The 24,000-nt window shown below is 46.0% G+C and overlaps 1 protein-coding gene across 6 annotated transcripts in view; it reads right to left on the bottom strand.

The window, feature by feature from the left end:
• The window catches only part of LOC146170950 (uncharacterized), a 720,860-nt gene that overhangs the window by 413,484 nt on the left and 283,376 nt on the right, over positions 1-24,000 (bottom strand). For 4 of the 6 annotated variants that reach the window (XM_084586587.1, XM_084586588.1, XM_084586585.1 and 1 more), the window contains one exon: positions 19,080-19,140. The exons of the other annotated variants lie outside the window; for them this stretch is intronic. In XM_084586587.1, the coding sequence (XP_084442713.1) occupies positions 19,092-19,140 (49 nt within the window). In that variant the 3' untranslated portion in view covers positions 19,080-19,091. The remainder of the gene's footprint in view (positions 1-19,079; positions 19,141-24,000) is intronic. 6 annotated transcript variants of the gene reach the window in all.

The following is a 24,000-nucleotide window of genomic DNA, read 5'->3' on the forward strand; positions in this document are numbered from 1 at the left end:
TGCCACTGCCATCGGGCGCGAGCATCGACCATTCACGCCGTTTCAGACACGTCAGTACGCATCACTGGCCTTTTAGTTTTATTTCGGGATGACGTCACGCCGTTCTAACGCCTACTTGTATTTTTATCTCTTGCATTATATTGCATGGTAAAAAAAAAAAAAAAACTATTTTTGAAACTTTAGACGGCTTCCGCTCCGTCATTTCCTGTGACGTATCCCTCGGAATCCGCTGACGGCTGGCCCCGTCGCAGCGGTCGCACCGGCCCGTCGCAGTGGCTCCGCGATGAGAGCGGCCAGCAGTTCTGTCGGTGTGCGGCTGAAATCGCAATCTGCTGCGGCAAGAATCGCATCATGTGAAACGGACAATGCAACGGGGCCGTTTGTAACGAGAGCATGGCTGCTGCTCCATCGCACAGGTAAAAGCGGTGGCACTTGCGATCTTAAAGCATAATGCGTTGTACCCGAAAGTGTGCGAAAAAAAAAAAAAAAAGACAATCCGCGAAGAATCGTCGCCGTAACTTAGCATCAATCTCAGATGTATAAACAACCATATTCCAGGTTCTGCCATGCAAATAAATGGTTTGCAGCGGTTCTTCTTCTCTTCTTTTTGTTTTCTTTTTGTTTTTTTGTTGTTTTTTTTTTTGGGGGGGGGGGGGGGGGGGGCAATTATCGATACTTTACTGTATTCGCAATTTTGCCTCCGCTTTCTTTTAGCTATTTTCATTATGTTTCTAAAGATCTGGAGTGGAATAATATAGCGACTCTATTCCATCCGAAAAGTATTCCATTCCATCGCCTTCTCTGCCATTGGCCGGTTAAAATTGGCATATTAAGGCTGCGTTGCAGGACGTCAGAAGTAATTTTACGTAGCCGTCACCTCATACGGTGTTTTGACGTCATCGCCTATTGAATGGAATAGATTTTGGAATCGCTATATTATCCTACCCCTGTACTTTCCTTTTCGTGCAAAATTGCCACTAGGCGTCTCTCATTGGCTGAGTCGCTTTGAGGCGTTAAACATCACAAAGCAAACTAAAATTACCACTAGTGCACCGCCCACATCTCTGGCTCTTATTCAAAGTATCTCGTTTTTCGCCACGCTGTGGTGCCACTGAGCGTCAGGGCCGGATTATCCAGCGTTCAAAGGGTTCAAATGAACCGGTCCCTCCGTTCAGCCGAAAAAAAAAAAAAGACGGATTTCGAGGTTTAATCCGAGAAAAATCAAATCGTCTTCCTGACACTCCGTGATCATAATTAGAGCTTATTGCAATGTCGAATGCTTCAAAAGCTGTTCGTCGAATCGGAAGCTTACCTAATCCCAAAGCCAACCTCATATTTCTACAGTCAAAGTACTGAACTTCGTACTGGCCCAAACAATGAGAAAACAATTTCCTAAATGGTTTCAGCTGATCCTAACCGGTACTTGACTGGTATTAACTGCTTCCGGATGCCTACCAGTTGGAAGCCATTGTGTCCCGTTTGCTGACCAAGTAGACTAAAACGGGTCCTGGCTGGCTTTCAGTTGGGATTCATCTCGTACCAGCTACATTACTGCTGTTGAGGTCAGCTGTACATGTGTTATTAACCAGAGCGTAAGCAGTGAAAGCTGTCACAAAAGCAATACATTATTAGAGATTATGACTGCTCATAGCTGACAGATGCATCAGTATTTGTCGCTGCTGTGAGTGGAAATGGCGAAATACACTTTACGGGTCTGTTTTCATTAACTTCGTCGTCTTTGTCATCGGTACTGTTTTTATTTGTTTATGGGGTTTGTCGTCCCAAATCGACCGAGGCTACGAGGGAGGCCGTAGTGAAGGGCTCCGGAGTTTTCGACCACCTTCGGTTATTTAACGTGCACTGACACTGCACGGGCGTCTTGATTTTCGCCTCTATAGAAAAGCGGCCGCCGCGGTTGCGATTCGATCCAGCATCCTTGGGCGCAGTGTAGTCAAGCGCCCTAACCACAGAAGCGGAGCTGTCATCGATACAATCATCATTATCGTCATCAGTTATAAGTACTATCACTTTCATTGCCACTACCATCTTTATCACGAAATACAGCGACATTGTCATCTTTATACTGTCATCACTATCACTAACTGCGGCGTCATTTTCAGCGGATGGGTATAGAGAAGTGAAATTACGATCTGTTCCTCACGTGCCCTACATGGACGTTATGCTCAGGTGGTGGTCGGGAGTATAGTGGTTCGATTCCCGGTGAAGTTTAAAGGAAAGTGCGTGTACACTGTCCTATAATACACTCGAAGGCGGAGCTTAAGTTCCCACTCTATTTCCGTGCATCTGTCCACCCTATTTTTTCCGACCGCCATAAGTTGCAGATTCGCGCATAAATCTGCAAACAGAACGAGAATGAAAGGTTTATCATGATGATGATAAGGAAGACGAGGTTTTGGAGCACGAGAGAGACTCGGCGCCATGTTGGCATATCGATAACCAGTGAGAGCCGAGGATTAAACGCAGAGAGGTGTCCGTCCTTCTTTAAAATGTTTGGTGCCGAAACCCAGCACCTGCACTCCTATACCGACCTACGGCGGCTGCTCAGGCGAACGAGCTGCATATACGCTATCTTGTAAAATGTAAATTTATTCTGTAAACTGAAAGCATAAAAAGTGTCTGATACATGCTAAGTGTTTCCTTGTATTTTCGAAATGGGGAAATTATGAGCAAAATTTAAGTATATTGTCTTTTAAATGTGCTTACTCTGAATAAAATGTAAATCTTCATTACTGATAATTTGAGAGTGTTAAAGCTTTATTTCGTGCCAGTTCAGCAGCACGGTACGAGAGTAGCGCGGTGTTCAGTAGCGATGTTATTTTTTACAGGCGCACCCATTTCGAGAAGATTTAGCGCCGCGCATTATGGCAGCGTTTAGAGTGATGAATATTATTCCCTGTGCTTTCAGTTAGCATATAGACATAATCTTAGGCGAGCCTCAGTTTGTCTTGCTGGATTAATTCGAAAACATATATTCCATGACTGGCAGCGTATTTACGGTAAGAAATTGTCAATAGCTTAAGAGCAAGACCCATCGCTACTTCGTCTGTGCTCACACGCAGCCAATCGTCCTGTGGTATCGACTTATCCAAGAAAATATCTCCTCGAGGAATTTATTTTTCATGCTTCGTATTCTGATTTTTGAGGGAGGATATTGGGTGTCCTGTGATATCCTAGAAGAGCTGTTCGTGAACTCGGCGGTAAAGTTTGTGCTCAGGCGATGTTCGTAAACAATCCGCAGATTCTTCGAGTAAATATGGTTTGTATTCTCTGCAGGAAATTCTAAAACACGTCAAGTCTCAAAGATAACAACATGGGGCGGATGGGTATGTGTTGGGGGGGAGGGCAGAGAGCTATAGGGGCCCTCCTAACTGTTATTAAACAGCCCCTGCTGAGCGTAAGCCAACGTAAACCTCGTACAAGCATTGGAGCTCCGCTAGACATTTACGCGTAGACAAAGCCAACAAACTATATGTAGCGTCATGCACTGGAGATCGGTCTGAGAAAGAAAAAAAAAGTTTTTTCCCCTATCTGGACGTCTCCTGTGTCTTCATTATTCAGTTTATACGCTGCCGCTGCCCCCTTCCGTCAATCCTCAAATCTCCACGTCCCTCAAGATTTCCTTGTGGGGGAAAAATTACAGACGGTTTAAATCAGTCACAGCAGCAGGGCGTTTTGACAGGATTGTGTTTGCGATGCCTCAATTATTAAACGTTATTTTGCTGTGTTGGCCAAATGCTTGCAGACCACAGACTGCATGTGTGCTGCAGCACTAAATGTTCTTCCGAAAGCACTGCAGAATCTGTAGTAGACAAATGCGAAAGCCTGAGCGTTGCACACGGTACTACATCGCGCACGCCTTGTGGAACACAACCAGCGTTCCGTTGAACGCAGCAAAGCTCACAGGCGTTCGATCATTGGTTTGGTTCTATCGAAGGTCAAATCGGCTTCAGACATCGGGTTTTTGCGAGAATGCGGATAATAGTGCTGGAGCACTAAACACCCTGGTGTCTACATATTTCTTGTGCAGGGCTCTTCATTCCGTAGATTTAAAAGTTTTCAGTTAATTATTTCTGCACTTCACCTGTGAAATCTGGAAGGAAGCGAATGGCTGCTGGTTTTGTTAGAGCAGATATAATACAATCTCTATAACATGCGTTGTTATTTGCACCTGCTCCGATTGCTGGCATTGTGGACGTAGACGATCAGACACAAATATTGTCACGTGTCTAGGTGGCGTTAGTACAGCAGGCATCAGCGGCGTTTGATATTGATTTACAGGATAGAAAAGGCGCAGTATCTGTCGCAATTGTCCGTGGACGCAGGTACCACGCCGTAAAGGAAGGGAGGAAGGTGGGAGTGGAAAGAAGAGATGGAGATAGAGGTACCGTAGTGGAGGGCTGCGATCCACCGCGCTATAATGGCTCTCGCCTCATCGCAGTGTGCAGTGTAGTGGTTCAAAGTGCCATAATATTTTTCCACCAAAGAAGTCGGTGATCTTTTCCTGCGAGCGCTTTGTGAGCAATAGCCGCACCGATTTCTCGTAGACCTGAAGAGCTACGTAGCAGCCTAGGCCTAACAGGCAGAGCTTGTGAGAAGCATGCACTCAAAGGTACGGGAAAATATCCGCACAAGCACGCCACAAAAAAGCACCCAAGTGATATACCCCCGCCCCCCCCCCCCCCCCTTTTTTTTTTTTTGGAATGCGGCATGAGGCTTTTCTTTTTTTTTTTTAATTTTTGCCGCTGACATCATCTGGTGAATTCTATTGAACACTACAACTTTCGTTTTGCGCAGCGCAGTTTGATAGGAAAAAAAAAAAAAGCGGGACCAAGGTTCCCCGCGCTGTTACCGTGAGCTCGCAATCAATAAATTTCGGGGTGCTCTTTACAAAATACACCAAAAATAGCCCCTTTCCACCTTCATTTGTCAAAAACAAAAAAAGTGCGTTAAATCGAGACAGATCACGGAATTGATTTCGTTATTTCGAGTTGGTCAAAGCATTGCATTATATGGGCGCTTGAGGGGGAATTATGATATATTGGTTAAATGGGGACTTTAGTTAAATCGAGTTTTGATTGTAGTTCTTGCAGGACTGCCAGTGATCGCATGCCATCCGGGTGTTTGAACGCAAATTCGGTTGTCCTTTCAGTGCGAATCGTTCGGAAGGACAATAAACAAACGAAGTGCTTGTTTGTTCACCGAAAAATGCGCGAATGCAGAAGTATGCACACAAAACTCTCCCTACAAACAAGAACGATCACTTCCTGCTCACGCATGACGTCTCTCTCTTCGTTCTTTGCTTGCCTCCAAAACCCATTTTGTGACGTGTTCAAAGCGGAAGAAAGGCGTGCCGCTCGTCCTTTTCGATCGCTTATCGCATTCCACCTGCCAACAACTGGACGACGTTGAGACAAACAGCGCAAACACCATACACGAGACCTGCACACCAGGCCGAAATACACGCCCATCGCATGTGCATCTCATACGTTATCTGTGACTCTGTGCCATAGGCGCCGGGAGGGACTAATATTGAACGATGTCATCAGGGGGCAGCATATGTTTTTCGTACTTTTTTTCACAAATCAACTAAAGACGTACAGTTGCCGAAAAGCTAGAAGAACACAGCCTTCAGCACAGCTTGAAATTAATGCAGTCAAGGCAGAAAGCTGGCTTGCAATTATTAATTGATGAGATTCAAATTATTGCCGCGGGTATACTTATATTGGTGTCCCACCAACAGAGTGGAGGCTGATCACCGTAACCGCGCTAGCCTACGAGGCGCTAAAAAAAAAAAAACGTCCTATACGTCATGCGTTTCCCGCCTTATAAAAAAACTTTGGTTATAGAGTCCTTGCATGTGTTCTGGAATCCTTAAGCAGTGCGTGGAAAGCTGGCAAAGCGACAACGAGTAGGATACGGGCGCCGCCGCTTTCCCGAAAGAGGTGGAACGGTTAGGGACGGTGAGACGCGGCTTGGAATGACCATCACAAAAGAAAGCCGGAAAGGAACGCGAGGTTGTTCGGCCGGTCATAGGGGCAGCGGTCAACTACGGGACATCGGGAACAAAAAGGTTCAAGTGGCTCCCGCTGTCACCGCATGGGTAAAGTACCTTCAAGGCTGCCGCGCGGACATCTCTTCTGAAAAGTAGAACGGAGTGACAGACGGGACCGTCTCGGGCTACGCTTCTCCAATTCCTCTTGCCCACGGCGCGCAGCGGCCCTTTCGACGCAGGTGTGTCCCAGACCACGAGCCGCCGGCAGACACCGAGCTCCTCTTGTGCCACCATCTACACCGCCACAACTTAAAGCCACAACGGCTTCCTCCTCGTCAGGAGTCTAAACTCTTTCGAGGGAGCGCGTCTGCAAGAGTGTGAGTGACATTGGAGTGACAAGAACACGCCATTCACGACGAACCCGCCCTTCACTTAGGGAACCTGGGGAACACGAACGCTATAAAACTGTGTGTGTGTGTTCGGGCATCGTTAGTTCTTCTCTACTCCTAAAAATGTAAATAAACGTTCTACTCCTAACTCCTTCGCTCAGCGGCATTTCTTCCTAGGTGGAGCGGTCGACGAGTCCCACCTCTAACAGGCGGCTTTTCTGCATCAGTTCCTTGCGCACTTCCATATTAGCATTTGCAACTATAGCGACGTCTTTAATTAGGCCGTTTTCGTGTATAAAATTCGAAATAAGAGCTGAAAAGCTCCTTTTATTTTCTTTGAGCGTCCATAGTTTTAGTGAAGGATATCGAAATTTGGTGACCCGAGTCATGCTGACGTGCGACTCTGCGACATCAAGCTTATCGCCAACGGATTATGCATTATGCAGCGCGCAATGAGGCACGTGCGTCTTTTCAGCACCACTCCTGGAAACTTCGAACTTGTCGCACGCAACGTCGTCGTCGCTTTCCGAGTGTCTGCGGTGGCTTCGATATGGCCGATAGCGATCGTGTTTATTATGCATGGCAAGCGAATCGATACATCCGCACCCTGCGCGTTGGCGTCTGCTATAAGTACACTTGCGTATACGCTTTTTTTTTTTTTTTTCAATTGCCGTCGCACACTAGTGTCGCTGCACCTGCACTAGCTGAACAAACGCTGCATGAATACACAACCTCCCTAGACAGGAAAATAACCATACGCGTTTCGAATTGTGCACTGCATTCATTACTACAGGTCACCAAAGGGCGTTGCGCTTGCGTCATACAGCGCGCGCGGAAAAAGGCGCCGGAATTCCTCGCACGGCAGGGCGCTAGAAAAGGACTTTTCTTCATTCAAAAATTGATATAGTATCGTCTCGATTACGGTATCGAACTCTCTATTGAGAATAAGCTCCTAACAATGATAATTAAAGAGTAAATGATTGTATTTAATTAATCACATCAATAATTAGACGAGATTTGCACCATATTTTGTCCGCCGGTGCAGATAGTTTGCTCTTGCAAATGTTCTTTTCTTTTTTCCTGTTGTCAATTCCCAATAATTTCAGGAATTTTTGAAAATGTTCACCGAAACACCTTGAAGAGTGTCTGCAGTAGCAGTGGCCTCGCTGGCGGATGGGTCTGTGCGTCATACGGCCACTTGGTGACGTCATCCGACGTTAAGAATGCGGAGTCAGCACCGCCGGTCGAAAATATTAGTGCGGAATAAATAAAATTGGTTCACAGGAAGGGAAAGGCGCAGTAACTGTCACACTTGCTCTGTGGACACCCGAACCGCGCCGTAAGGGAAGGGAGGAGGGTGGGAATGAAAGTGGAAAGAGAGAAAGAGGAGCCGTAGTGGAGGGCTACGGAGTAATTTCGACCACCTGGGGATCTTTAACGTGCGCTGACATCGCACAGCACACGACGCCTCTTCGTTTCGCCTCCATCGAAACGCAGCCGCCGCGGTCGGGTTCGAACCCGGGAACTCCGGCACAGTAGTCGGGCGTCTTACCACTGCAAAATCCTGATTTGTCGACAAGGTCATCAAGCCACCACCACATAACCTCTGAATGAGTCACGTGATGCTTTCTCATTGCAATAAGCGATGCGTAACTCTAGGAAGATGTTGAAGGGATGTCGGCTGGGCCATCTCTCGTAGAATCTCGGGCGAGCGCACATACGAAGACATACAGCGATGACATTTGGTAGCCTTGCGTGTAAGGGGACCGCAGTTCGAATTCCGGGGCCTCGCAATTCTCCACAGGAAACAAAAAAAAAAAAAAAAAAGCGTGACGACGCATGGAGTTTTACAGCTAGCTAGGTTTGGGATGCGGCCTGGTCCGAGTGACCACTGCACAAAAACCAGAACCTACAGCCCTACGAGGCTGTAGGTTCTGACGAGGTCCGGTGTAATACCTCGCTACGATCTCCTTACTAATATAACAATTAACCGCCGGTCCCCAGTACCCAGGAGCTTCGGAGCAGCTGACCAAAGCGGCGGTCAGACGTACTACCTGTAATTCTCGGGCTCCGGTCAGACAACCATTGGGAAATAAACACGGTAACATTAAGCACTTGAACCTTATCTAGCTAGTGAGGCAAGCCTTAAAGGAGCAACTCTGGGAACTATAAAAAGGGTATTAAATCACATGTGGAATCAGCATGTGGCTTAATGAGGTTAGGACAAGTGAAGTGCTTACTGTGCTACAGGGTGGGCACGTGATGAACTATCCTGCAGCTTAGCAGACAGAGCAGAACTAGTCGTGGGATTACTTATCAAGTATTATATAGCTGGCAAAATAGAGGAATTCAATAGCGTTAATGGAAAGGGTGACAGATATCGCAGTTAAGCATTATAAGCGGCACAAACTAAACCGACATTAGCTCTTAGTTGAAAGTATCAGTGAAGACACAGAATCGCCACTTAGTTAACTGCATTAATGGAAATTCCAATGTAGGCAACAAGTCAGCTGTAGACCATGCAGTGGGTGACTATAGCATGTATATGCTCTAAGGACAGCCGATGGGAATATCAGTAGAGTTTGCAGAGACGAATAATATAGGGATCATAAATTCTTTGTTTTGCAAACAGGACAACAGGAAGTGGACGTTGCAGAACACCAACAGCGTTGTAGCGTTGCTAAAAGTCCAGGCTTCTTTTCCATGGACGTTGAAGATTTGTTCTCTTCAGTATACCGCATGGCGACCTGTCGGTACGGAACTGCATTAAATTTAATGAGGCTATTGCTTTACAGAACTGTCTAAGTGTTGATAATTTTTTGTCTTTGCTTGACTTTTACCTCAGGGCTACAATAGCTACGTTTCAAACTAGAATGTTTGCGCAAAGGAAAGGGATTTGTATTGGTTCTTGTGTTGCCGCAGTGCTGTGTCGCATACTTTTATCGTCTGCTGACCACGATTTAACCTCTTCGCTTTACAATGGCCTACTGCTGAAAATTTTTAGATATTTGGACGACTTTCTTGTTATAATAAAGACTAACGCTAGAATGGCGTACCACAGTTCTGTGGGAAACATAACATTCGTCTTCAAACAACAAGGGAATTGGTTCACATATTAACTTCCAGAAAATGACAGGGTCGAGGCTAGCTTCAAAAATCGTATTGAAAGGCTTCAAATGGCTGGCTCCTATATGTTCTGTCATTTGTGGTGTGGCTGAGACCCTTCTTCAAAAAATGAAAGGCAGGAAGAAGCCTAATGGCGAGATGGTCCTCTGTATACACCGCGTGGTGCACAACCTGAAGAAGGTGGCTGTGGTAGACGTAGCCGGTATAACAAGCAAAACTGTTTATTTATACATCAGATAATGGGCGCCCGTTTTCGCTCTGCTTGGCGCGGTCGCCCATGCCGGGGTCTCCCGGCGGTGCGCCTGGTTAGCTTGCCGCTTGGGGCGCTGTCGTCCGTGGCGCCCACAACAGCAAGCCCCTACGAGGTTTCCGTCATGTTCTACGCACCCAAAAAACTGCCAGGGTTGTGCTCAAAGATTGGGCGAAAGAAGAAACTCGTGTGCGATGAGAGGCATGGTAAGCCTTTTGTTTCCTGCGCCGCCGACGTGGCGTATGAAATCCCACTGACATGTGGAAGGGCCTACATAGGCCAGATGAGCCGTTGCATCAGTGACAGAGCGCGGGAGCATGAGAAATCGCTAGAGAAAGGAGAACGATCGAATTTGCATCTCCACTGCACAGATTGCGGGTGTTAGCCACTGCTTAGCAGTATCAGGATTATAGGCAGAAGTCGCGATCAGGTGGAGAGATAAATTCTTGAAGCCTTTTTGATTAAAAGCAAGGGGAGCATTTCCTTCCTGGAAATATTTCTATGAAGATCTGCTTCGCCATGCATGATTTGTGTCTGACGACATGTCTTTAGTGGCACTGTGTGTGTGTGTGTGTGTGTGTGTGTGTGTGTGTGTGTGTGTGTGTGTGTGTGTGTGTGTGTGTGTGTGTGTGTGTGTGTGTGTGTGTGTGTGTGTGTGTGTGTGTGTGTGTGTGTGTGTGTGTGTGTGTGTGTGTGTGTGTGTGTGTGTGTGTGTGTGTGTGTGTGTGTGTGTGTGTGTGTGTGTGTGTGTGTGTGTGTGTGTGTGTGTGTGTGTGTGTGTGTGTGTGTGTGTGTGTGTGTGTGTGTGTGTGTGTGTGTGTGTGTGTGTGTGTGTGTGTGTGTGTGTGTGTGTGTGTGTGTGTGTGTGTGTGTGTGTGTGTGTGTGTGTGTGTGTGTGTGTGTGTGTGTGTGTGTGTGTGTGTGTGTGTGTGTGTGTGTGTGTGTGTGTGTGTGTGTGTGTGTGTGTGTGTGTGTGTGTGTGTGTGTGTGTGTGTGTGTGTGTGTGTGTGTGTGTGTGTGTGTGTGTGTGTGTGTGTGTGTGTGTTTACTTTGTTTTTGTCATGTTTTTACGTATTAGGTTTTGACTGCTTTTGCTTTGAATACCTGACACTGCTTTTGCTACGACTGACTGATTTTTATCGCTAAATTTTGTGTGGTTTATATTTCGTTGCCTTTGTTTCAAGTGTTGAGTCATATGTGTCTAGTCTTGTCATTTGCTGATTCCTGATACCGGCAGGGTTGAGAGCGATTAATCTTTGCACACATGCGTGGTCGAGGGTTTAAATTTGTCCCTTTTTCTTTCAATAAACGGTTGGTAGAGCACGCATGTGGTGTCCTTTTCTTTCTTGTGTCGTCTTCTTTGAGCTCCCGTAGTGGTTTTCAAATGAATAATTATACCCTAACATTGTGCAGGATGTGGAAGTTCTCGAAAAGACATCAGAGTGGCGTCTATAGGATGGGCCATGAATTACCTTGGACTTGAAGGGAGTACAGGATAAACTTTTAAGAAGCCATTCATTAAATTAGCGGCCAAATGGAAGTAGGGGAATTCAGAATCTCGTGGCTGAACAGCTAATCGCCACCGTCCACCTAACCTGAAAAGCGTAACCAGCAGTTTAGGTGGACTGCGGCTTCGCTCCGTATTGGCTCACGTTTTCCCTGGGCTAGACAGCTCAGTCGACAAGAATACTCGTCATCTCGGCTCATTCATGCTGCTGCCACAAAGAAATATGAAATGCCACCAAAACTATACAATGCTGCAAAGCGCTTTGATTACGACTGTGCTAAACTGCACATTAGAAAAATGGTCTTCAAAAATAGAGCATTGTTAATTTTTGTCATAACTGAGAAATGAAATAACATTGTTAGTGGCGAAAGGCAAGAAGACGGCACAACATGGCGACAGGGTGAATGATTTAATGGCTGCCCTAGGCAAGGGCTCCTCTCGAGCCACTGCCGATCTTCTTCTTTGCAAATATATAATTAAAAACTGGATAAAATACCACTGCACTTCGCAATAAAAAATAAAAAAAAAAGAGGTTAGAAAAAAATTTCGACCGTTACTTGCCTTTTCTCATAAAACTGACAGAAATACAGTTGAATCCCGCCACAACGAATACCGCCACAACGAAATTTCCGCGACAACGAATAATTTTTTATTCCCCGCGAGTATCCTATAAGAATTAATGGCCTAAATTTCTCTGCACAACGAACCATTTTTGCAGAGCGTTTCCGCTTCAACGAAATTTTCGCGTTCAAAATCGAAACCGAAACTAGTTTTATTGGCGAGAAGTCCAAGTCAAATCCAAAGCCACATTAAGCATGAAATCACGTGATTGCAGTTCCGCCATTTTGGCTTTGTGTCGTGGTCGCGTTGTTCACTCGCTGCCTTTCTCTTCGACAACGACGAGTTTTCATCCGCAGGACACGATGGCAACGCAAGTGAAAAAACGCAAAACTCTTTCCCTTGAGCAAAAAGCTCAAATAATCGCCCAAGCAGAAAGCGGAAGGAAGAAAGCGGCAATTGCTGAAGACTTCGGAATTCCTGCAAGTTCGCTGTCAACGATTCTAGGCAATAAGGACAGCGTGAGAATGGCACTTGCTTCAGGCACATCCTCGAAGCACAAAAAGGTGACGCGGCCCCTCCATGAAGAGTTGGACAAAGCAGTGCATGCGTGGTTTGTGGAAGCACGAGCCAGCAACGTCCCCCTGTCCGGAAGCATCGTCCAGCAGAAAGCCTTGAACTATGCATGCCTACTTGGCATTGATGATTTTAAAGCCAGCATTGGCTGGCTAAACCGTTTCAAGGCCCGCCATAACATCGTTGGAAAAGTGTTGTGCGGCGAGTCAATGTCAGCAGACGTGGACGGAGCAGCTGCTTGGAAGGCGAGTAACATGGCCGGAATTTTAAGCAACTTCGCGCCTGCAGACATTTACAACGCCGACGAGACCGGGCTATTCTACGAGATGTTGCCGGCTAGGACGCTCGACTTCAAGGGGCAGCGCTGTCACGGCGGCAAACACAGCAAAAAACGCATCACAGTGCTGCTTTGCACAAACATGGATGGCTCGGACAAGCGTCCGCCGTTAGTCATAGGCAAAAGTGCCAAGCCGCGCTGTTTTAAGGGAACTCGTAGCCTACCTGTGCAGTACAAGGCGAACAACAAGTCATGGATGACCCGCGCTATTTTCACCGAGTGGATGATGGCATTCGACCGCGACATGAAGCGGCAGGGCCGTAAAGTTTGCTTGCTTTTGGACAATTGTTCAGCGCATCACTCCGACGAAGTCAAGCTCACTAACACGGAGCTGAGGTTTTTCCCTCCCAATTGCACGTCTGTCTTACAGCCTCTCGATCAGGGCGTGATTCTTAGCCTGAAGCGCGCTTACCGCGGGAGGTTAATTCAGCGGCTGCTTTTTAACACTGAAACCGGCCGAGACACGAAGGTGGACTTGTACGTGGCACTGCAGATTATGTCTGCTGCCTGGAGCACACTGGGGCGCTCAGTAATTGTGAACTGTTTCAGGCACGCCGGATTTGCCGAAGGTCGACCCGTACACTCTGCTGGCCTAACACCAGGCGTTACAGACGACGACGAAGAGGCGTCACCGGCTCCGGGGATCGCGGCCGCCTGGAAAACGCTGGGAGAAATAGGAACCGTGCCGCCTAATCTCGAGCTCGACGAATACATCGGCGCTGACGCTTGTGTTGTTGTTCACGAAGATGTGAGTGATGAGCAGATCATAAAAGCTGCCCGGAATGATAAGGACTCTTCCGATGAAGAAGACGACGACGTACAGGAAGCGCCGGCTGCGGCAACCGCCGTACAGGTGATGGACGCTTTTGATGTCATCAGGAATTTCGTTGCTGTCCGAGACGACGATGTTGCAATGGGTTTGCTGACCGAGTGCGAAAATCGCGTGACGGCGTTGCTCGCCGTGAAGCGTAAGCAAACCAAGCTTACAGATTTTTGGCATTAAACGCCGTTGCTGCTGCTTGGGCAATTCTTTCTGTGTTTCACGTCAAATTTTTGCGATAACGAAGTTCCGCGAGAACGAATTTTTTTTCGTGCACCGTGAATTTCGTTATAGCGGGATTCAACTGTAGCGAATATATGCCATTTTAAGCTATTTTTAACCCCGCCAACAAGCATAAAAAAAGCTTTATAAGCATTGAGAATGCTTTGCATATTGCATCAGATAGAATGTAACTAAATACAGCAAATACTAAGTCCAAATTTTGACGTCTATATCTTAAGGGGAACCCCTAAGCACATATAGAGAATAAAAACGCGTTCGTATTTATTTTTATATTTTTTATTTGCATAATGCTATACTTTTTAGTGCCTGATATTTACAAATTACTTAGAATAGTTTTTAGGAGAATTCGATAAAAATCGAAATTGGGGTAGATTTATAACTTCGATTGAAATTTGTCCATTTTTTTATATTTTTTAATTTTGGCAGATTTAAAAATAATACGAGGAAAGAGCAGACTAGAGCTACAACTATTTGTCAGAAATAGAGAGCAAGGCCTGGATAATAAAGAGAAAAGGTTTCAGGTACAACACTATATTGAGTCGTGCCAGAATGCAAGGCTGAAAATTGGCAATTTGCAGAATAACCGCTCAGTTTCATAATTTTAAACATAATAATGCAACCCTTTAGAGTCCTTAATATTTCTGAGGTACTGAGGATTCTTTAGAGGGATTTTAATAAAAATCGAAGATGATGTTATATTTTCTTTAATTGGAATCAAAGTTGCCCCTTTGCTGCTGCTTTCGGATTTCGGACGATTTTGATGCGTTGTGGAGAAAACACCCAGTGGTCTAGAGCTTTAAATATTGTCTGAAATTAAGTACATAACCTGCATTATAGAGAGAAAGATTTAAAGCAAAGAACTCAAGGTGTCATGCTAATACATAAGGCTGAAAGCAGACATTGTTGGAGCGTGTCGCTCCTGAAGCATAGTTTGCAATTTTTACGAAATCAACTGCAACAGTTAAACGGGTTTCTAGTAGTTGTTGTAAAAGTAAAATTTACATAGATTTAGTGAACAAAACATAATGAATTGCAATATTTCTTCCGCAAGCAGCAAGTCTCCAAACTTGAAACTTTATTGAAATGCCAAAAACGGCGTTTTCCTTATCTAGTGATACACTAATATTTTCCCGCGAAAACTTCGCCGTATCTTGGAAAACTAAGTTTTATTCCTGTATGTCGAGACTTTTGCCCACTACATATAAAAATCTCATAGAAAAAAGAAAATGGTCGTGAGGCCTCGGTTACCGTCCGGACAAACAATAAAGATGGGAACTTCATTGATGTCAAGGGTGCTTGTTATTGAAGTGGCTGGAACTCATGAGGGCCCTGATAGGAGCTCGGTTGGCCAACACGCTTCTTCAGCAGCTGAACGTGAGAGCTGTTTCGATCCACTGATGTAGTGTCTCGACCGTTGCCCAGAGATGAATAAAAAGCACTGCTTTCAAGAGGAAACCTTTCCTTGCCGACAGAGTGCAGGAGAGTCTCTGACTGGTCTGGCAGTTTGGAATCATTGCCCAGGAAAGGCAAACCCCGCAGATCTATCAGCAAGGGGTATTATGCCTTCCACTTTGATTGAAGATGAAGCGTGGTGGAATGAGCCTGCATGGCTGAAGATGACCACTGAGCACCCCGCGGTTCTCCCGAACATCGATAGCAGCTTTTGCGCAGAAGAGGTCGTGCAAATGCTCAATGCAGTGCACTGGAAGCACTGTTGGATATTGACAGTATTTACCGCGTGGGTTCAGCGCTTGTTGAATAACTCGAAATCCTTCCCAGAAATAATGGGGAGAGTTAACTGCAACAGAGTTGGCACAGGCCGAGAAGTATTGGCTTCGAATGCCACAAATGACAAGCTTCCCGGAAGAATTAAGCCCCCTTCAAACGACAGCTCCCCTGGACAAGAAATCACCCATCCTAGCTCTCAGCCCTTTCCTCGACGCTGACGGCATACTTAGGGTTGGCGGCAAATGGACATAGCGCTGAAGAAGAGGAAACAAAACACTTTTTTTTTTCTTTATTACCGAGTTGGACATTCAAAACAAGACGATGAACAATAAAACGTGCCAGCACACTTTCTCGTGACACGGCAGGTTAAAACGTTTTCAGTTTTACCAAACTGTCAAGCACATGAATCCATTGTGGCTGCTCGGGGAGTGTCATATTCACTTCCCTGAACCGCACAACACTGTGTATGAAATAAAACACCCGCTATACATCTGCTCAGCGCACCAGTTCGCACTGTTGCTAATGGCACGAGAGCACGAACGCTTGCTGCATGCCGGATTGCGTGGCATGCTATGCCACCTTCGTGAGCGCCACTGGATACTTAAAGCGAGACAAATTGTGAAATCCAGAATCCAGCGCTGCCTTCAGTGCCAGAGACAACGATGCCGACCTGCTGCAGAGCCCGTGGCCCCCCTTCCATCAGACCGTGTCACAAGGCTAACCCATTTAAGATCACCGGTGTTCATTTTGTGGGCCCTTTATTTTGCACTGACACAACAACGAAACGGAGGGGATATATGTAGCCCTTTTTACGTACTCAGTAACCAGAACAGTCCATCTGGAACTTGTCGGCGACCTCACTTCAAACTCATTTCTCATGGCATTCAGAAGATTTGTCTCCCGCCGAGGAATGATCGAAGTCATGTATTCAGATAATGCTCTACTTTCAAGAGAGCAACAAAGGACCTCCCAAAGAAGGTTCAAGCAGCGCGGGGAGCAGAATTGCTCACCTACATCGGAGAAACTGGAATATCATGAAAATTCATTGTAGAGAGAGAGAAATGGGAAATAATGGTGCGTATCGTGAAAGCCTGTCTTCGCAAAGCCCTTGGAAGAAGCTGCCTCGATTTCGATGGCCTGCGCACAGTCCTAACAGAGGTCGAGGCGGTTGTGAATTCCCGTCCCCTCACGTACGTCCACTCTGATGCTGGGGAGCCAGCGCCCCTAACACCAGCTCATTTCCATGTCGGTCGACGGCTCACAGCTTTGCCGTCCACAGCTGCAGCCACTTCTGCGGAGTCAACTCGTGAAATATTGCGAGGGAGACGGAAGCACCGCGTGCACGCTAGTTGATTCATTCTGGAAGCGATGGAGGCGTGAATACCTGCTAGAGCTAAGGTAGCTAAGGTCCGCACACTGGGCAAAACCCACGTGACTGCGATGTGTTAGGGAGGGAACACCCCGCAGATGTGGCCGATTGGTCGAGTCAAGGAGACCAGGGAGGGGCGGATATTGTACGCTCCCAAACAAGACGGAGCTTCCGCGACCAGTGCAGGCCCTTTTTCCTCTCGAACTCCAAGGCAAGGATGTCCCACGCACGGAACAAAAAAAGGAGGAGGGGGGGGGGGGGGGGGGGGTACAAAATGGGATATGGTGCCTTCTAGAACACTGCACATAAGGGGCATCAGACAAGCGCAGGAAGAAAATATATATGCAAGAAGGTTTCCAGATACGATCCGCGCCTCCAAAGTGTAAAGCGAGGCGAAGCTGCAGACGGCACGCTGCAATCCTGAGAAGGCCAGTGACCGCCTGAGCGGGCCGAAGATACAGCCGAAACAGGCGACAGTCATCTCCCCTCTTTTCTCATCTCACGTGTTTCTCTCCTATCCAGTGCTCGTAACATAACACATCGTGTGTGCGTTGTTCTTTTGGGGCTCTTGCGTGCTCGGCACTGCCGCCCGAAAGAGTTACGCGCAGTAGAAGGGAATCGTATAAAATGCGGCCCTGTTAGGTTCCCACCGTGGAGCTCGCTGCATCGTGAGACTGACTATACCTCACAAGGGAGAACTAGTAAACGTAACTCAACACCCTCCCGCCGTCAGAAGGAGCAAATTTTCGAAAAAGAAAAACGCGGGAGGCCGATGAGGAGCAGGACGGATCTACGAAGCCGTGACGTTGGTTCTACGCTGTCCTAGTTGTCACGTGACATTACGCGCCTGACGCGCCGTACCCTGAGCCACGGCCGAACTCGCATGCGCCGCCGCTGCTCGAATCCGGCCATGGTTGCGAGTACGGTGGGTTGAGAGCACTAATCCCATCTGCTCTGTGCCGCGCGATCGCTCCGACGTCCTGATCTGGCCCACAGGGCGCCACGTGAGCGTGCAGGCCGGTCTAGGCAACCGTGAGGACTGCGCAGTTCTGCGCCCCTCTCCGCATCACGGCAGAGAAGTGAAAGCAGCCTTCAGCAGGCCGGCATAACGCAGCGTGCGCCGTCTGCAACAGCAGTTGTTTGCATCGCGCAGATATGTGCCCGCTAGGTGAATCGCAATGATCATTCAACCAGAATAAGCGACGACGGTAGTATTTCGTGGTAGTATTTCGTCCAAACATTAAATACAGCATATGTGTGACGTCAATTCGATGTCCCGCTGACAGCCTTTACCGAAAGAACATTGACAAGGGAGGGGTATCAGCGGCTACAACAGAACTTCTACACGGGATATCGGCGACGAAAGTACTGCTGACGATGACAGCAAGAAAAAAAAAAACAGTAGAAAAAGAAACTGAGCTAAAGAAACGCTGGAAACTGCGACGCAGCAACAGAAGTATAATGTAGGGGAAACCACTGGCTACCTGCGAAAGCTATTCGTGTAGTCGGGCATGGCCGTACAAGAAATTTCTCTTAGTTCCAGCGAGAGCGATTTCACGACATCAATTGTTCATTTTCTAATGCTCAAATGGATCGAAGATGAGGTGAGTGTTACTACCGCGCGAGTTTAGGAGGCCGCGAGGGCCTTTTCATCGGGCGAGGATGATGTCGAAAAGCCTCCTCTCTGGACTGCAGATAAACAGATTCCGCTGAGGCTTACACACTCGCCACCCGCAAAATGCAGTCCAGCGAGCAATATGGTGGCGCCCAGCAATTATTGAAAAGGTGCATAGGCTGTGAAAGTACAGCTGCTGCAACAATGGTGAAGACAGTGCCTACCTACGTGGCTATATTTACGGCTTAGAAACAGTCGCCAGCGGAAACGAGCCCTTCACTTTCACGATTTAGAAACACCTTCTGTAGCAACGCGCACTCGGGTGGCGACGGTGGAAAACATTTATTCAAAACTATTTACAGGAGGACCATAATTGCCAGTCCCTTACAAATCCAGGAGTACCGGAAGGAACCTTCATTCCACTGGCGACTGCGCAACAAGCGCCTCATTAGAGGTGGCTCTGCGTGCCTGTGCTGCGGCGTAACGTGCCACTTTGCACAGCCAGGAATGATGGGTATCATCCTTAAGTGATAAATATGGCATCTTACCTTTCCAGACGCTCAGAGCAGAGGGCCGACTTGGACAACTGAATTCCGGCTGTCAGCGGTGCTGAAAAAAAAAAAATGGGTTGTTGCTGTTAAGTAAAGGGACCGGGGAACGGGTTCTGTGATTTCTGGTAAATGCGTTCAATGTGTAGAGCGAATGCTTTGAGTATTCGCCCCAAATATATCTCCTTGAAACGGGGCCAAGCGATGTACAAATACGTATACTTCTTAAACAGTGCACGCATTTTAATATTAGTGGGCCGAAGAGTGAGCCTGTAGAGGTGGTTTCTTGGAGCCATTCTTCATGAAAGGTATTCGACTATCGTGATGCCATATGATGAGACCACAGGCTGCCATTCTACGCAGCCGAGCATATGACGGCCACTTCTTTTCGCCAAACTTCTGGTGGCTGTTAAACTTGTGTGCTCGGGCTATTGCGTGAGGTCCTGGGGCTGTGTGAGCGACGTCAATGCCTTTCGCACAAATGGTTCTGATTCACCGCCGCCCAATCCTCAGCCGCTGGCTCCGCAGTTATTCGCCGCGTCTTTCGCATCCTCTCAAGGTGAACAAGCCTTTTTGTGGTATGCGTTCTGGTTCCGTCGTTGCACACATCGCTCACGAGAAGGAAGAGAACGGACCGAGGAATGTGCGGCAGGGAGAAAACCCACGGTAAACGCAACAAAGGGAAGCTGGCAAGTCAAACGTCAACCGATGACGTGTTAATGGGGCGCAGTCCCCAAGTTCTTTTCTTTGTTCTTTAGGTGCTCTGAGTGTATGCAACGATGTGGGAGGAAAGTAGCGTCATTTTTATTCGCGGATATCTCCGGTGTTTGTTCACCGGCAGGCCGCCACGACTGATCCAACCCGGCCTGGGTCCCCACGCCAATAAATAGCCACGGCGGGGCTTAAGCATATTTTAGGGAACTGACTCTATTGCAGTACGTACCTCCCTGAAGCAAATACATGAGATCTGTAAATTAAGTAATGCTTTGTACGGCCGTACGTTCTGTCTATATGCCGAAGTTGTGGAGTCAGTTCAAAGCAAGTGGTAGGGAGCAGCTTCGCTTTATATCGCGATAGCGGAAGGATCTCGGACTGGCGTTTGCAAAGTGTTGAGTTAATTTTTCTTCATGAGCGAAGTTGTGAATGACCTTGATGCGATGAGTGATGCATTTCTTGGTCATTCAATTCGCCAATAAATATATTTGCTAACAAGAAAAAGCGTCTCTTTCGTTCTGCTAATTAGAGATCCAATTAACAACATCGATGGGAGGCGTGTATCATAGGGCAGCATATTTCCATTCCCTGAAAACTGCAGCAACAGAAGTGCCGGGTGGCGTCACTAAAAAATAAAACACAACAAAAAGGAAGTCAATAAAGCTATATGTTTTTGAGTACACATTGCAGTGCATAAATTACCATGCATACGCAGTAAAATAGTTTGCTGCAATGGTACAATTTTTTATTTCCTTAAATTCACAACATTCAAATAAATTACGATCATATTTCCTAGGGTATGTTCCCTTTTAGGTTACATAATACAATATTTCTTGTTCCTACCAGGAGCAAGGCCAGCCGCGAACGCAGCTAGGATGTGACGGTATACAACGGTTAAACTATTCAATTACCTTCCTGTCTTCAGTGAATGTATGTTACCTTTAGGTTGCGTTCAGGGACAGCTCTCAGCAACAATCGCCTTTTAACATGCTTTAAAGTCTTTTTTACAGATTTATGCCGCGGCAATTTTTCAAGTTAACTTATTCAACGCCGCAAAGATGGCGCGATGGACGACAGCGATGTATTGCGTTCTTTACCGTAAGTAATTTTAATCCATAAAACTATTTTATTAATATTGCATTTCAGTTTTCGTACTGTGCTTAATACTCGAAAAAAAAACGTAAGGTTGTGCTTCATTTTTGAGTGACGCACCCGGCACTTCCGTTGCTGCAGTTTTTCGGGAACGGCAATACGTCTTAAGGCAACGGCTAAATACCGTAAAAGCCCTATAAAAAATATATATATATATATATGCTAAGGACTCATCTTTTAAACAACCTCTACCCTCATTACTGAGGCTAATGTAAAGCAATTTTGGAATATAGTGCACAGTAAAGATGTATCTGCTCTCCTCCTCAGATCTCGAGACGGCGCAGCTATATGTTCCATGTGCATTAAGTTCCATACTTTCGTTATCTTTTTCGGTCACTCCAATCGCTACCATTTTACCTGATTATCCCACCATGGAGTTTCCTTTGATGAACTCAATCATTTTTTTTTTTTTGACACAATAGGAATATTACGCATAATTGAAAGGCTTAAGGTGCCCTCATCCTGTGGAATTTACAAAATAAATTCGAAATTTTTGTTAAATACAAAGACGTACTCGTCCATTATCCTGACGAAACTTTTTGAGCAGTAGCTTGATACATGCTGCGTACCCGATGACTCGAAGGTTGGAAAAGTAATTCATCTGCATAAGTCAGGCGATATTAATAATTATCGTCCCATATCGCGCTCACCAGCATTCCATGCAAAATCATGAAACACGCCACCATCTCTCATCTTGGTAAAATTTTAGAAACTGATTCTTTCTTCAGTAACTTTCAGCCTGGTTTCCGAAAAAACATTCTCCTGTGAGAGCCAGCTTTTATGTTTCAGTCGTCACCTCCATTGTAATGTTGACGATGAATCGCTGGCAGACTGCACATTCCTGGATAAAACTTTTGGTACAGTCTCACAGGAATTACTTCTCTTTAAGCAAATTGAAGTTAGATGCTAACGTGCCTTCATGGCTGCACTCTTTTCTTACTTATCGATCTCAGTTCTTAACCGCAAAAAATACTGACTCTCAGTTTTCCCCAGTGTGCCTCAAGGTTTTGTCTTAGGACCCCTGGTTTTCCTGACATAACTAAATGACTTGCCGGCATACCTTACTTCATCAGTTTGTTTCCTAACGGATTATTGTTTTATCTATCGTAAAATTAACAACGAACGTGATGTCTCTATATTACAATCCGATATTAACAGCCTTTCGGAATGGTGTCAGCGTTGGAATATGACGCTCATCATTAACAAGTGTAAACGTATGCGCGTGCACCAGCGTCAGCACAACTGATCCGACTACCTAAACAGTGGTCTTCTTTAGGTGTTCGCATAACTAATCACTTGTCATGAAAGTTGCATGTTCATAGTGAATAATGCTACCAAACTCTTGGCTCTCTCAGAAGAAACATTTTCACATTGTCCTAGCGCACTAAAACTTCTCATTGCCAACACTTTCGTCCGTCCAAAACTGGAATATGCAGCCTCTGTCTGGGATCCAGGCGTCACATCTCGATATGCTTTAGAAACTTCTAAAGCCCCCATCCTACACTTCAGCACGCATTGATCACCGTCACAAGGTAGGAATTCCATTCTGTCGCACCAAATACTGCCGCGACTCCTTCATTCCAAGCACTGGAATCGCCTTCCTCATGCCATTGCTGAAATTGAAGATGTCAATGCCTTCCGTGCAACTGTCACTAACCAAGTTGCTCCAATGTTTAACACTGTACTTTTGCTGTCGTTTTCAGTACTTCTGGTTTTATACCACATATCACTGTTTTGGGTGTGTTGCTCGTGATTTTGTATTTTGATATCTACTTGTGCAGCCACGAACATTTCTTGTATAAATATATTTGCTCTCTTGTGTTTTACTCTGATTTGATTGACCCCCACACCCCTCTGTAATGCCCTCGGGCCCTAAGGATAAACAAATAATTAAGATAAAACTCGATTTACAATGTTGAGGGGAGCCACTAACTATTTCGTTAAATCGGGATCTTCGTTAAATTCAGTGATGCATTTCTCGGTCATTCAATTCGAAAAATTTGATTACAAAATGTACCGGCATTCAGAACGTTACCGCGGCATCATTTTGGTAAAGCGTAAAATTGCTCCCAAAATGAAAACGCGGACAGCGGAAATAGAAGACATAGCTAGCGCTCATCAAAAGAGACAAAAAATTGCTACCTGGACAAGAAGAGCCCCAGGGAAATAAGAATTTATCTCCCAGCAACGAAGTCAGCCATCCTTGGTCGCGTGCGATTTCTAAGCGACGGCCGCGTGGATTTTTCTTAAACTTGAAGTGCGTCCAGCCTGTGTTTGGTTCCCTGGTGTGTTCCAGCAAACTGCCGTAGCAGATAAAGGGCATCAGCCACTCCACCCGCCAGGAATTCAAAATTATAAATATCGATTCGCTCAACGCAGTTTGGTAAATCAGGAAAAAGGCGATACGCGATGTTGCCGTTGGCTCGCAATCAATACATTTTGGTGCGATCTCTACGAAAAAAAGCAAGGATTAACTTTGCGCCTTTATATTTCGAGAAAAAAAAAAAAAAAAAGGGGGGGGGGGGGGTCTTTAAAACGCGACAGAACAGGAAATTGGATTAATTAGCTCAAGTTTGTCAAAGCATTCTATCCTTTGGGCATCTGAGAGAAAATCGGGATGTCTTTGATAAATCGAGCTTTTACTGTATCAAAGTATGGTTATTTAAAGGCTTTTTCGATGTTTCACGTCATATATAACATCAAGAAAAAATTTTTCAGTGCGAACTTTTGGGGAATAGAGGCGAAAGGTTAAAATGCCATCGACGTGATTATAATAGACCGATATAAAATATTTCAGAATACAAGCACAATTCTACAACTCTTCCTTCCTCACTTTGCAAATATGGCTCACGTTTCTGTAGCTTTTTTGTGTGTGTGTGCCAACTCATTACGGACCGTGGGCAGAACTGCTGACTGAAGGTCTTTGAAAAAAAAAAAATTAATGACTTAAATACTTTTTAAATCGCGCTGCAACATATACTAATATTAAATGGTATAAATGGTATTTCAAGCACGTAAAATGCTTTGCTTAACCTTTACACTTGACATGAAGAAA

The sequence above is a fragment of the Amblyomma maculatum genome, unplaced genomic scaffold (genome assembly GCF_055883805.1).
Source record: "Amblyomma maculatum isolate TAMU_Amacu unplaced genomic scaffold, ASM5588380v1 scaffold_24, whole genome shotgun sequence".
Lineage (NCBI taxonomy): Eukaryota > Metazoa > Arthropoda > Arachnida > Ixodida > Ixodidae > Amblyomma > Amblyomma maculatum.